Raw genomic sequence first — 12,832 nt, 5'->3', positions numbered from 1 at the left:
TGGCACACAGGAATGGTTTGGAAAGCGGTGCCGTGCTGGGGAGCACTGTTCGCTGAGCATTGCATAGGGACCCAGGGAATACAAGGTCAAGAGCCAAACACGGAAACAACACAGGTAGGCAGGGTCTCCAAATAAGGGCACGATGACAAATAGGTGGGTAAGTAGACAAGTGCTAACAAGATTAGGGGACAGTCCCGCGGGTCCCTCCCTTCTGGAGAGGATCTTTCAGGCCACCAGACCCAGTCTTTGCTCCGTTCAGGGTCTCCTGGCTCGCAGAAAGTCTGTGTTTTCCTTCACGGGTGGTAGGTGTCCAGAGACAAGGCAGACAAGGTGAAATTCCTGTCTCTCCATCTCTCACCTCTATTTCCTGTCCCAATCCCAATTTCTCCAAGAAGCACATTCTCTTCCTTTCCAAATTTCCTCCTCATCGGAATCAGCTCCATGGTCTTTCCCATATGAGCCAGGCGACTCCCTCACTTTACAGATCTCCCTGTAACATCGCCACCCTGTCCTGGGGTCACTTCGCCCTGGCCCGCACCTCTCATTTTCCAGGTAATGCGTTTCCTGCTCACGCCCCCACGCTGGATCCCCATGTTCCACTATCGATATTCCGCCATTCTTGGGTTAGCTGTCCTTCCACCTGCTCCCCACCTGACCCATCAATTATTAGGGTTTTTACAGTCCGTTTTCTGTGGGGTATAATTTACACACAGGGAAATGCATAAGTCTTAGCGCACTATATGGACAGATGGACCCCACCCCGGATAATCCACACCAATAATACCACCGGAAGGAACATTTCCATCCACCCCGGGGAAATCCCTTAGTTCCTTCCCATAATTCCCTTCCCTACAATACTGTTTTGAGTTCTGTCACCTTAGCTTACTTCTTAGAAGCTTCTAGAATGCCCTATGAATGGAAATATACAATATTTCATACATGTGACTTCTTTCACCCAGCATGGCTTGGAGACTCATCGATGCTGTGTGTGTATCAGAAGCTTGTTCCTTTTCACTGTCCAGTCCTTTTTATGGCTTTGCTATTCTGTTGTGTGAATCTATAATCTCTCGTTGGGTGAATTTCTGGCTTGGGCTGTTGTGGGGAAGGCTCCTATATGAATATTTCTTAAACAAGTCATTTGTGGATACAGGCTTTTCTGTCTCTTGGACAAATAAATATCTGGGAGGGCAACTTCTGGGGTGCAGGGTGTGTGTGTGTGTGTTTAACTTCATAAGAAACTACCATCCCTGTTCCCAAAGTGTTTGTGCCATTTTATATTCTGCCAGCAGTGTACAGGAGCTCACGTTTTTCTGCATCTCACCATTTGTCTTGGCAGATTTTTTTTTTTTAAGATTTTACTAATTTATTTGAGAGAGGGAGAGCATCAGCGAGGGGAAGAGCAGAGGGAGAAGCAGGCTCCCCACTGAGCAGGGAGCCTAATGCAGGACTCGATCCCAGAACCCTGGGATCATGACCTGAGCTGAAGGCAGACGCTTCACTGGCAAAGCCGCCCAGGCGCCCTGTGTTGGGAGATCTTTAAATGTTGACTGTTCTAGAGAGTGTCCAGCTGAATCTCCTTGTGGTTTTAATTTGCATCTCTCTGTTGAATATTAGTGTCAAGCATCTTGTCCGTGTGTTTATCCGCCTTTGTAATGGTCTCCCTAAATCTCTTGCCCATTTGAAAAATTAGGCTGATCGTGTTTTTATCCACCAGACGTAGCAGTTTTTTACATATTCCAGATACAAGTCCTTTGACAAATACATATTTTGCAAAAACTTTCTCCCAGCCTACAGTTTGCCTGTTCATGTCTTCTTAGCAGCTTTCAATGAGCAGGCGTTTTCAATGACACATGAAATCTCCCTTACTGCTTTTCTTTTCATGCTCGCTTATTGCCTGCTCTGCCCTGTCTGACAAAGTTTGCCTGCCTCCGGGTCACCACGGTACTCCTCTCTGCTTTCTCCTAAAATCTTTCTAGTTTTAGCTTTTATGTTCAGGTTATGCCTGTGATCTGTCTCAAATTAATTCTTTTGTGGATGCTGGGAGGCGGGGTCAGGTTTCATTTTTTTCTGGTAGAACATCAGTTGTTCCATTGACATCTGTCGAAAGGACTTTCTCTTCCCCCACTGAATTGCTTCGTCAAAAGGCAGCTGTCCTTGGTTACTGTTTGGGTTTCTAGGCTGGTTGCTGGCGACAGTGGCCTGATTTACTAACAGTCAGACTTAGACGTAGAAGGCCGGCTTCCTGGGCTGGTTCCTACAGACTGGGGGTCAGAGTTCTGGTTTTTTAAGTAATCTCCACACCCCATGTGGGGCTCGAACCTACAACCCAGCATCGACCAAGAGTCCCAGGCTCCACTGGCTGAGCCCGCCAGGCGCCCCTCAGAGTTCTGGCTTCAGACGCGGTCCGGTCATTGTCTGTCTGTATATTGCGTTTCCCATCATTGTAAGTATTCGCAGACATACAGTAGAGATAGTAATCATAACGAACGTCCACATATCCACCTGGATTTGAAACTATTGAGCATTTTGTCCTCCGGCATCCGGAGTCGGGGGTTTTCACGTGAATCACAGCACCACGGCATTTCCTCCCCATAAGTCGTTTCGAGATGTAGCTTCGTATCTTTAAGACATTTTCCTTTGTGTCCCCAGTATCGTTATCATACCAAATACAAATTTTAAATTCTTGGTGTCATCCAATGCCCAATCCAAATTCAGACCACCTTAAAATTATCCCCAAATGTCCTTGTACCATCAATCTGTTCTAGTCAGAATCCAAAAAAAGGGGAACATATTGCATTTAGTTAGACCTTTTACTTATCTTTGTTTAAACATTTTATTGCTGTTTAACCTCCACACAGAAAAGTAGTCATATCACAAGTGTCCAGCATGAATACGACACACCCAGGTAACCAGCTGTAGCCAGATCAAGCAGCAGAACGTTGGAGCATCCAGAAGTTTCCGGCGTGTCCCTCACCTACCACCCCCACTAGGGGCAACCAGTATCCTCACTGCAAATAGCACAGATTTTGAATTTGATGTAAATGGAATCTGGTTGTATGTAAATGGGGGTTTTATGTAAATGGAAGTGTGTCTGGCGGCTCTTGGTCAGGGTCACGTTTGGGGCTCAGCGCCTGTTCAGGCTCCGGGTTGTCCCTCTTTCCTTCTTGTGGCTGGGTGGTCCCAGACCGGTGTGCCATCTTGGCGCCCGCCTGCGGCCTGCCAACCCCAGCTGTGTGCTACGGTCTCTATCCACGAAGTCGGCCTCCTGATATTCCAAACGTGACCCATCCTCTCTTCTCAAACCGCTGACCTGAGGGCTGAGCCCATATTCAAATCTGTGGGGAGTCCAGGAGGCCCGACCTCCGGCCTGCCTGCCTTCCTTCCTTCCTTCCTTCCTCCCTTCCTTCCACTGTCTCCCCCACAGCCCCAGCCTGCGGGCCTCAGTACTTGTCCACTGCTGAGGTGTCAAGGACAGGAGAGAAAGGTGAGCATGTTCAGTTTTTAGGGACGTTGTAACAAATCACCATGGCAGTCGCTGAAAACAAAGGAAGTTTATTCTCTCCCGGTTTGGGAGGTCAGTGTCCAAAATCAAGGGGTCCTGAGGGCTGGTTCCTTCTGGAGGCTCTGAGGGAGAACCGGGCCACTCCTCTCTCCTAGCTTCTGGCGGCAGCTGGCAATCCACAGCAATCCGCGGCTCTCCTTGGCTTATAGAGGCGTCCCTTTAACCTCTGTCTCCGTCCTCACCAGGGTGTCCCCTCTATATGTCAAATTTTCCTCTCCTTTCTTTTACACAGACATAGTCACTGGACCAGTCTATTTGAGGGTGACCTCGTCTGGAGACCCCTGCCTTCACTGTAATGCTTGCAAAGGCCTCTGATCCAAATAAGGTCACATTCTGAGGTCCTGGGTGGACCAGTCCATCCATTGTAGGGAGTGAGGGAGCCTCTGGGACATACAAACCAAGCCCCTGAAAACTTACTCCAAACCTGATAATGTGGCTGCTCTCCCCCGGCCAGCTCCCCACGTGTCCCCTGGTCCCTCACGGAGCTGCAGCACTGGGGCCAGGCCCTTGGAGCACTTGCTAAGGGCGAGGTGGGGGGACCCCGTGGAGGATGAGTCAGCTCAGCCTTGGCCCTCGAGCAGTTTGCAAGCTAGTGCGGGCAGGGGGGGGAGCTGGTGTGGGGCTGCAGTCCACACCAGATCGATTCCCCCTCCCCCACCACACACAGGGGACATCTGGCAATAGCCGGAGACATTTTTGAGAATCATGACCGGAGGTGGTGGTGTTGCCGGCATCTGGTGGGTAAAGGTCAGAGCCATTAACAAAATAGTCTACAATGCACAGGAAAGCCTCCCTATAACAGAATATCCGGCTCCAAATGTCAACAGTACTGCTCTTGAGAAACCCTGGTACTGGGAAAAAACAGAGAATGTTTTAGGACTCTGATAAAAGTGTTATGAAACTCATCTCGCCCCTGAGTTGGGGATTTCCAGGAAGCCTGGAGTCTCAGAATTCAAGTCTGGGTCACTACTAGTGGACTGATCTAAGATGGCTTTAGAAGCCCCTTACCCCAACTTATTCATTTTACAGATGAGAAAACAGGGACCAAAAAAAATTAATAATAATAATAATCGTAATTATTATGGCCCTGTCTGGAATACCTATCATATGTCACACGGGATAGTAGTGTTTGTGGAGTGTGATGGTCCCCACAGCCCAATGGGGCAGATGTTCAATTCTCCTATTTTAGATGTGGGGCTAGTTAGTCTCGGGGGGTTAAGTAAGTGGCCCAGGGTCCCACCGCTTAGGTAAACTGGCTTTAAGCGGTGGTCCCTCTGATGTCAGGGACCTGGATGTTCCCATCATCACACGTAGACACTGCGAGTAAGTTCGCTGACTTGCCGGAATCACAAAGGAGTGATTTTGCTCAGTATGGCGTTCACGCCATGCCTGACCTCCTGCCTGGCCAGCAGGGGAGGGGTGGCGGAGAAGTCACAGTGTTCAGCCTTGTTCTAGAAGGGAGAGCTGCTTCTGCTTTGGTTACTGCCTAGAAAATGAAGCCCTGCCTGCCCCATCACTGCACCAAGACCCACACCTCCTCCTAGGAAAGTCAACTGAATTAAAGGTTCCCATTCTCTGAGATTTCATGGGCCATTACAGTTCAGGTAGAGAGACGATATATGGAAAGATAGATAGATAGATAGATAGATAGATAGATAGATAGATAGATAATAGACAGACAGACATCTACATGAAATGACTAACTTCTATCTTGTCAAGGACAGATACAACAAAACCAGTGATCCTCTTTCCATTTTATAAAATGAGGAATATTCCAATGCCAAAAAAAAAGAAGGAAGAATCTCAGAATAAGATGGTCCTTTAAATTGAGTAAAGGTAAAACTATGAAAAATTTACGACCGTGCTCTTATTTCTCTATTGCATAGTGACTCACTATAGAACTACTTATCTACCCACATCATTCCATCCTCAGTGAGAGGCTACCTGACGGGCGGATGAAGCCCCAGAGTGAAAAACTCAGACATTCTCATAGTCGAAGGGCCCTCAGGACTCATGCATACCAGCACGATCTAGTGCAAGGAGATTTTTAAGCCCAAAGGCCTCGGTGTGAATCCCAGCACAGCCGCATATGAGGTCAGGGGAGGCTTTGGCCATGCTTCTAAATCTCGCTGGGCCCGTCTCTGCCCTTACAAAATGGGAATAGACAAATGATCTCCCTGCAGGGCTAAAGTGCATGTGTTCGGTGTGTTTAGCAAGGCCCATCTCCGGGACCCCTGGCCATGGTCCCCGCCTCCAGCACCATATTTCCTGTGCAGGAAGCAGTAGCCATCTCCCACCCAGGCGGCAGCTCTGCGGGAGCGGGTCCTTCTCCACCCAGCCCAGCTCCACTCAGTTGCAACTGAGAATCTCTGCATTCCTACTGTCTCCCAACCCCTCCAAGCATCCGAAGGCAGCAAGCCCTTCTGCCTTAGGTCTCCACTGCCAAGTGGTAGAAAGGGCTACCCAGAGAGAAAAATCCTACTGGAGATGTCAAAACATCCCCAGAAGAAACCAGGTGGAGAAAACCAACCTAAGCCATAAGACCCTAAGCCCCGCCCCCCCCAAAGCTCTGTGATCCCTTCCTTACCCCCAGCTCACAGGGGGAAGGATCAGTTTACAAAGGGCTGCTTGGCTTCTGCAAATGGACCACAGGATCCAGGGGGCGGCGAACACCTGTGTCCCTGTACCGACAAAAGCACATCCGTTTTTCAAAGTCTTTGGAGGCAGAGACACAAATATGCTCTCTCCAGATGAGTGTCCGGGAGCGTGAGTATCTACCTTCTGAAGGGCGTGGCAACGTTACGATTCCGACTTCCTCCATGTCAAAGGGGAGGGGACTAAAACTGCTTGTTCTAGAAAGGGGGAGCATTAGGGTTGGGGGAAGTGGTTCAGGCCTGAGCTGCTGCAGGGTGGAGGAGGGCGGGAGGTGAGGGATTGAGTTTGCAGTGAACACCATGGGAAGTGTTGGAGGAGAAACCATTCACTCAGGGACCCTGCTTTTCATGGAAAAGCCTTGGTAAAGAAGAAATAGCAGGTTCCAGGTGTTGGAAGCTCCAGACGCCATCTCCTCGATCCCAGGCTATCTTTCACCCAGGCGTCAGTACCATGGTTTCCAGACTTGCACCCCCCTCCATATTTGGGTCTGACTCACCCTATTTGGAGTGCTGGGGGGTGAGCCCATTGTGATGGGGATGAACTGCCCACCTTCCCCGATACACGTTTTGCTGTTGGAAAACACTCTCTGGTGCCCCACTCTCACAGAGAGGGGGGTTAGTAGACCTGATCTGAGTGGGGCCTGAGGAGGCCCCACCGGAAACAGAAGAGGTCAGAGGAAGAGTGGTGGAGTTCCTGGAGGAGGGAAGGAGCCAGAGCCAAGGACCAAAGACAGAGCAGAGGCTGGAGGGAGTGCTGCTTGAGGAGTCACCCCGGGCAGGCAGGCAGGCAGGGGCCCTGCAGAGAACAGAGGGGGAGGCTGCGGCCTGGGGACACAGGAGGAGAGAGTGGCCGGCAGGCAGGGTCCCAGAGCTCGGCTCCACCTGGGCTTTAATGCAGGGAGGCACCGGGCTCTGCCAGTTAGAACGGATCCAAGCAGTGTTGTAAAGGAAGCTGGATTTATGTTCCGGACCCTCAGGAGGAAGGAAGCGGAAAGGACGATCTGTGGTTCATTCACTCGCTCACATCCTGAAAGGGAGGCAGCATCTCTAAGGTACAAGCATAGGGCCAGAGCCTCTGGAGACAAGTCAGGATGATGCTTCAGGGAGGGTAGTCGGTGAGGACCTCCAGGAAACACGCAGGGGCTCTCTCAAGCCTCCCTTCGTCCCCCATGCAGAAAGTCCAGGGGAGGAAAGGGCTCTGGTGACCGAGAGGTCCACAGACAGGCTCTAGATGAGAGATCAGAGCAGATGGCTGGCTAGACTCCATACCTTTACAGGCCTGAGGATGACTTGATGTCATTCCCAAGGAGGGTGGGGGGCGGGGGGAAGGGGGCACTTAGGTATTAAAAGGCCACACTCAACTTGAGGCATGACTGTCCTGTGCTAGAAAAGCACATGAAATCCCGGGCTGCACTGAAAGACATACTCCAGACCATAGAGCGAGAGCAAGACCAGAACGGGTTCAAATCCAACCTCTGGCAGTTCCTCACCCTGTGCTCGGCAAACGACCGCGTTTATAAAGTGCTTGCAACATGCTGGACATTGACCCAGGGCATTACACATCTTAACTCATTCAACCCTATGGAGAACCCAATGAGATGAATAGTATTGTTATCCCCATTTTAGAGATAAGAAAGCTGAGGCACAGAGACGTTAAGTAACTCACTCAAGGTCACACAGCTAGAAAGTATTGAGTCTGAAAATAAGACGCCATTCGATAAACCATAGCTTTTGCTTTTTTAAAGGGGTACCACTGTGCCCTGTTTTAAATACTAAAAGCAGTTGATTCGAACTCTATAATATTTATCTCTCACAAGAAAAAAAAAATGCCAGTAGGTGGTTTCTTATTTACGCGGCTCTCATTTGATTTTCTGTTTGGCTTCAGCACAAAACCCGGTATTGCCCTCCGCTGAGAGCCAGGCCGGAGACGGATGCTGAGAACAGGAAGGGTGTGTGAGGACTCCTCTGGCTCCCCCCTTGCTTCTAACTGTTGCGGGTATCAGGTGCCCAGTCCTGAGGAGCCATGACGATGGAGGCTCTCCCGAAGGCCCTGGAGGTCGATGAGAAGTCTCCAGAATCCAAGGACCTGCTGCCCAGCCAGACGGCTAGCTCCCTGTGCATCAGCTCCAGAAGTGAATCCGTCTGGACCGCCACCCCCCGGAGTAACTGGGAAATCTACCGCAAACCCATCGTTATCATGTCGGTGGGCGGCGCCATCCTCCTCTTTGGCGTGGTCATCACCTGCTTGGCCTACACCCTGAACCTGGGTGACAACAGCCTTAAGGTCCTTAAGATGATAGGGCCTGCCTTCCTGTCCCTGGGACTCATGATGCTGGTGTGCGGGCTGGTGTGGGTGCCCATCATCAAAAAGAAACAGAAGCAGAAACAGAAGTCAGTTTTCTTCCAGACTCTCAAGTCCTTCTTCCTGAATCGCTGATGGTGGCCTCATCTTCTGTTCTCCCCATCACCCTGCTGCCTCAACCAGGATGAGATCTGACAACATCCAACATCCCATCTTCTTGGTGTCAGTGGTGGTGGTGGAGGGGGTTTAGCCATAAGACAGCCAGGCAAAGCCTCTTCCTGGCCCTGTGGGACAGAGCTCAGGGCTCCACATGCAGCTGGGGAACGCTGCTGGCTGGCTCTCATTTCGTCTTTCTGATATTGCTATGCCTGCCTTGATGCTGGCTGCGGCCATCCCCTCTCATGGCTCGTTCCCCGCTCCTGCATCCAGGGCGTACTCATCTAACTCTCTCTGCCAAGTGCTATGCATGCTGGGAAATTCCCTGGGCGAGGCTGTGCTCCAAGGAGAACCTTATGTTGACACACATCAGAGTGTCCGAGCTGGATTCCCCATTTGCATCCTTCCGGAACCCAAACCGACCCATAGCGGTCCCTCACAGAAGAGGGAAGACTGACTTCTGGCTCACTGGGTTCACCAGCCCCGGCTCTCTCGGTGGGCAAGATACTGATTTGCATCTCAAGTGATAAGACAAGTCACAAGTGTGAAACATTCCAAAGAGTGAACAGTGGAGGGTGTTCAGGGAAAAACACTTTCCAAGAAGACACACCCCACCCCCTGGAGAAGGCTCTGGGAGTCAGCCAGCCGAGGAAGTTTAACTCCCAGTTATACAGTATTTATGCCAGAGACTGTGGTGTGGGCTGGGGGGGGGGGTGCCACAGTTTGACCTTCTTTCACCTTCTCCTTGACTGTTCTCCCCTCTGAACTTGACAATTAGCCATGGATAAGTGCATGTTGCCCTAATTTCCCCCTTCCCCCTATCTGCACCTCTATCCCCCAATTCTAGAACAGCAAGACAGAGACCTACAAAGGGATTCTATAAGATTGTTCTCTCCTTCACCTCCATGGAGAACCAAAACCAAGATCGCATGCCACGTTTGAATGGTCTGTGGGTTTCCAGAGATAGGATTTGTTTTAGAAAAGCCTATCTGCTTTCCTTGTCCCTACCCACCAAACAAGCAAACATTTTTTGGGTGCCTGACTCTGGGCCAGGCCCTGGGATGGGAACAGTCCAGACAAGGTCCCTGCTCTCATCTTCTTTCCAAAGCAAGAGATACAGCGAGGCCAAGGGGCCATTGGACCACCTGTGCTGAGAACTCTATGGGGGAAATGCGGCAGGTGTGGGAACAAAGAGGGGGCATCTCACCCAGACTGGGGAGAGGACAGAGGGACTGTGTCCTCTGAACAGAGAACAAAAGGAAAGTGCTAGCACAGGGGATAGGGAAGGCATTTTGGGTAGCAGGAATTGCCATACAGAAGCTTGGGTGGCAGGAGTGGGGGGCGTAACACGATTAGGAAACTGCACAGAGACTTCCCCTCTCTTTCCTGCTTCCCACCTGCCAGTGTGCAGCCTCTCCAGGGGCCACACTGAGGTTACGGACTGGGAGGGAGTTTCCAGGGGACCCACCAAGCAGAAAGCACCCATGCAGTAAGTGCTCCCAGAACCCGGGGCTTCCGGTAGCAACCAGAGGCTCTTGGGTGACAGACAAGGAGGCTGCCCTAGGCCAGGCCAGAGGCCCAGTGGAGCACATTTGATAGAAAGGTGTGAAGGGAGGGCATCCTGCACTAGAATCACCGTTGGCTTGAGCTGCGTCCCTTCACTGGGGCTTCTGGGCCCACCTCCCCTGTCACCATGGCAACCTCCCTCTCCCTCTCTCTCTCTCTCTCTCTCTCTCTAACAAGCCGCCAGGTATCTCCATCCTTCCTGGTGGTTCCCTAGGCAGAGTCAGAATCTCACTAGTTCCCTCTGCATCATCGGAAATTCTGTGGAGGCAGGTACCTGTAACAGGGGGACACCCCCTGCCCAACCCCCTGAAGAAGCCAGAGTTTAGGGGAGCATATGACCTTTGGGTTTCACCCAAAATGACCATGTCTCTCGTCCAGACAGCGTAGCCGGGTCTTCTAGCTAACATGTCCTTTCACAAAGGTGGTCAAGACCAATCTGGGGGGTGGGTGTTGCAAGGGCTTCGTCACTCATTGTAGTACTAATGCCTCAAGTGGCTGGGCTCATAGATCGTTTCCCTTTCTCTGACATGAACACAGATTCAATATTGGCCCTAGGATATCACTCTTACATTCCTGATGCTTTCTGAGACGGGAGCAGACAGGGTGGACTCCCAGCGAGCTCCCAGGGAAGCCACACCTCCTGGGTCTCATTTCACCCACCTACAAGCTTGTGGTAGAAGGGCCCATGTACGTCTTGCTGGAAGGAAGTCTGGGGACAGCCGTGACTCTAGAAGGTACCCGAGGTCCGGACTCACCTTGCAGTTTCCAGCAATACTTGCCACGCGCCCTGCCCCCTTCAGTCAGTGCCTCAGGAAGAATAATGATTTCGGGAAGCTCTCCAAGCCTCATTCATCCCCACTGGGATCCCTCATATGAGTGTGGACCAAGGAACATGCCAGCACCACGCAGAGGGGCTTTTGCCAAAGACCATCGCCGCACGGGAGACTGAGGCGTGAATGAACTTGCTCTGTAAATGTGGCCCAGATCAGAGGACACATTTCTGGGGGAAAAAAGCATCACCACCACGACTCCTTTGGCACCTATGGATCGGAGGACAGGACCAGCATCCACGTGTTCGGCGAACTGGACTGTATTATTCGGCCCCGCAGCTATTCTGGTTGGGAAACTGATTTAATCTGAGTCCCAAAGGAACGGATGTAATGTTGAATTGTATTCTATTCCACGGTGTCTGCTGTGTTTTCATTCTGTTCCATCCACCGGGAGTTCTAAGATCGTATCCACTAATCATCTCTCTAAAATGCACCTGCCTCACCACATGCCCTTCCCTGCAGCATGAGAGAGAGGGGAGAAGGGGGGTGGTGGGGGGTTCCTGCATGGATCCTCAGGTGCCTCGTAGGAGCTGATGGCCCCACGCTGAGAAGCTGGCCCAGCAGGCAGAGTAGAAGGTCCTGACTCTTCCTTTCCCCTCAAGCCCAGTATTGAGACCAAAAAGAAATAAGGGAAAAGAACGTTCCAGAATGAATCAGTGGACTGGGGTGATGTAGGTGGCTACCTGGATGTCAGCCTGTCGATGTCCCCATGAACTCAGGAGAGCAAGCACGAGAAGGGGGGTGGGGGGCAGTGCAGCTCCCAGGACCCCCGTGGCCTCCCTCTGCCTCTTAAGCCTTTCTTCTTTTGCTCCTGGCCCAGCCTCTTCTGCTTCTCCAGGTCTTAAAGGCTGACCCTCTTCTACTGGCCCCCCCTCCAGACTCACCATGTCCTTGACTTTCCGCCTGCTCTGGCTTGCTCTGCCCTTAGAGGAAAAAAAAAGGACGGCTCTGGGTCTGGACACACACGCAGTGTTTTATTCCTCGTTCGGTTCCAGCAGCACTGCCAGACTCATGACACCCCCTCCCCTTCTGTTCCTTCACGCCCATCACTTTGTCACTATTTCCAGCCCTCGGAGATCAGGGGTCCCTAGAAAACCACATCCTAGACCCCCGAATGTGTCTGATATGAAATGTGCACACGGGGATGGCCTGGGCACGCACCTGGTGGAGTGTCTGGGCCGTACCAGCTGGAGGCCGTGGGGGCTGGGGTGGGGGGAGGGCCCTGAGAAGGGGCGGGAGGAGAGCAGAAGAGCAGCTGGTAAGGACATTCTGGAGTGGTGTCTGAAGAGCAGAGGAAGGGCCTGGGCTGAAAATGATGGACATTTCTTGAGTGCTCACTGCATGCTAGGAACTGACCTAAGCACTCACTCATTAACTCACTTAATCCTTCCCCAAACCCTGTTCCCAGGGGCTACTTTTACCATCATCGCCACCTTACAGACGGGATAAGTGAGGCTCGGGGACACCAAGCTAGGACAACATCAAGCCAGGACTGAAATCCAGATGGTCCGGTTCCTGAGGCCACACCCATTACCCCCACCCCATTCAGCCCTCCAGAGGCCCCAGGGTCTCTGTGGTGGGCTCGGGGCTGCAAGGCGAGGGAAAAAGCAGGAGTATAGTTGGGGTCGGGAGACAGGCCGGGAGACAAACCAAGCAGGGGCCCAGAATGCCCCAGAACCAGGAAAGTGGCCAGGAGCCAGGAGGAGAGACAAAAGGAGACACCAGCCAGCAAAGGACCCAGCATTCTGTGCACCTCCCTAGA

At 51.7% G+C, this 12,832-nt stretch overlaps 1 protein-coding gene across 1 annotated transcript; it reads left to right on the top strand.

The window, feature by feature from the left end:
* The first annotated feature begins 8,239 nt into the window (after positions 1-8,239).
* Positions 8,240-8,696, top strand: PIRT (phosphoinositide interacting regulator of transient receptor potential channels). The gene has a single exon (XM_008688020.1). The coding sequence runs from the start codon at positions 8,240-8,242 to the stop codon at positions 8,651-8,653; it is 414 nt and encodes a 137-aa protein (XP_008686242.1). The 3' UTR covers positions 8,654-8,696.
* Positions 8,697-12,832: the final 4,136 nt, after the last annotated feature.

This window comes from Ursus maritimus, unplaced genomic scaffold (genome assembly GCF_017311325.1).
Source record: "Ursus maritimus isolate PB19 unplaced genomic scaffold, ASM1731132v1 scaffold_14, whole genome shotgun sequence".
Lineage (NCBI taxonomy): Eukaryota > Metazoa > Chordata > Mammalia > Carnivora > Ursidae > Ursus > Ursus maritimus.
Note: the sequence above shows the minus strand (reverse complement) of the source record. Positions and strands in the feature narration are given on the sequence as shown.

Coding starts and splice junctions, on each gene's coding strand:
- PIRT (XM_008688020.1), top strand. CDS start 8,240: ATGACGATGGAGGCTCTCCCGAAGGCCCTGGAGGTCGATGAGAAGTCT.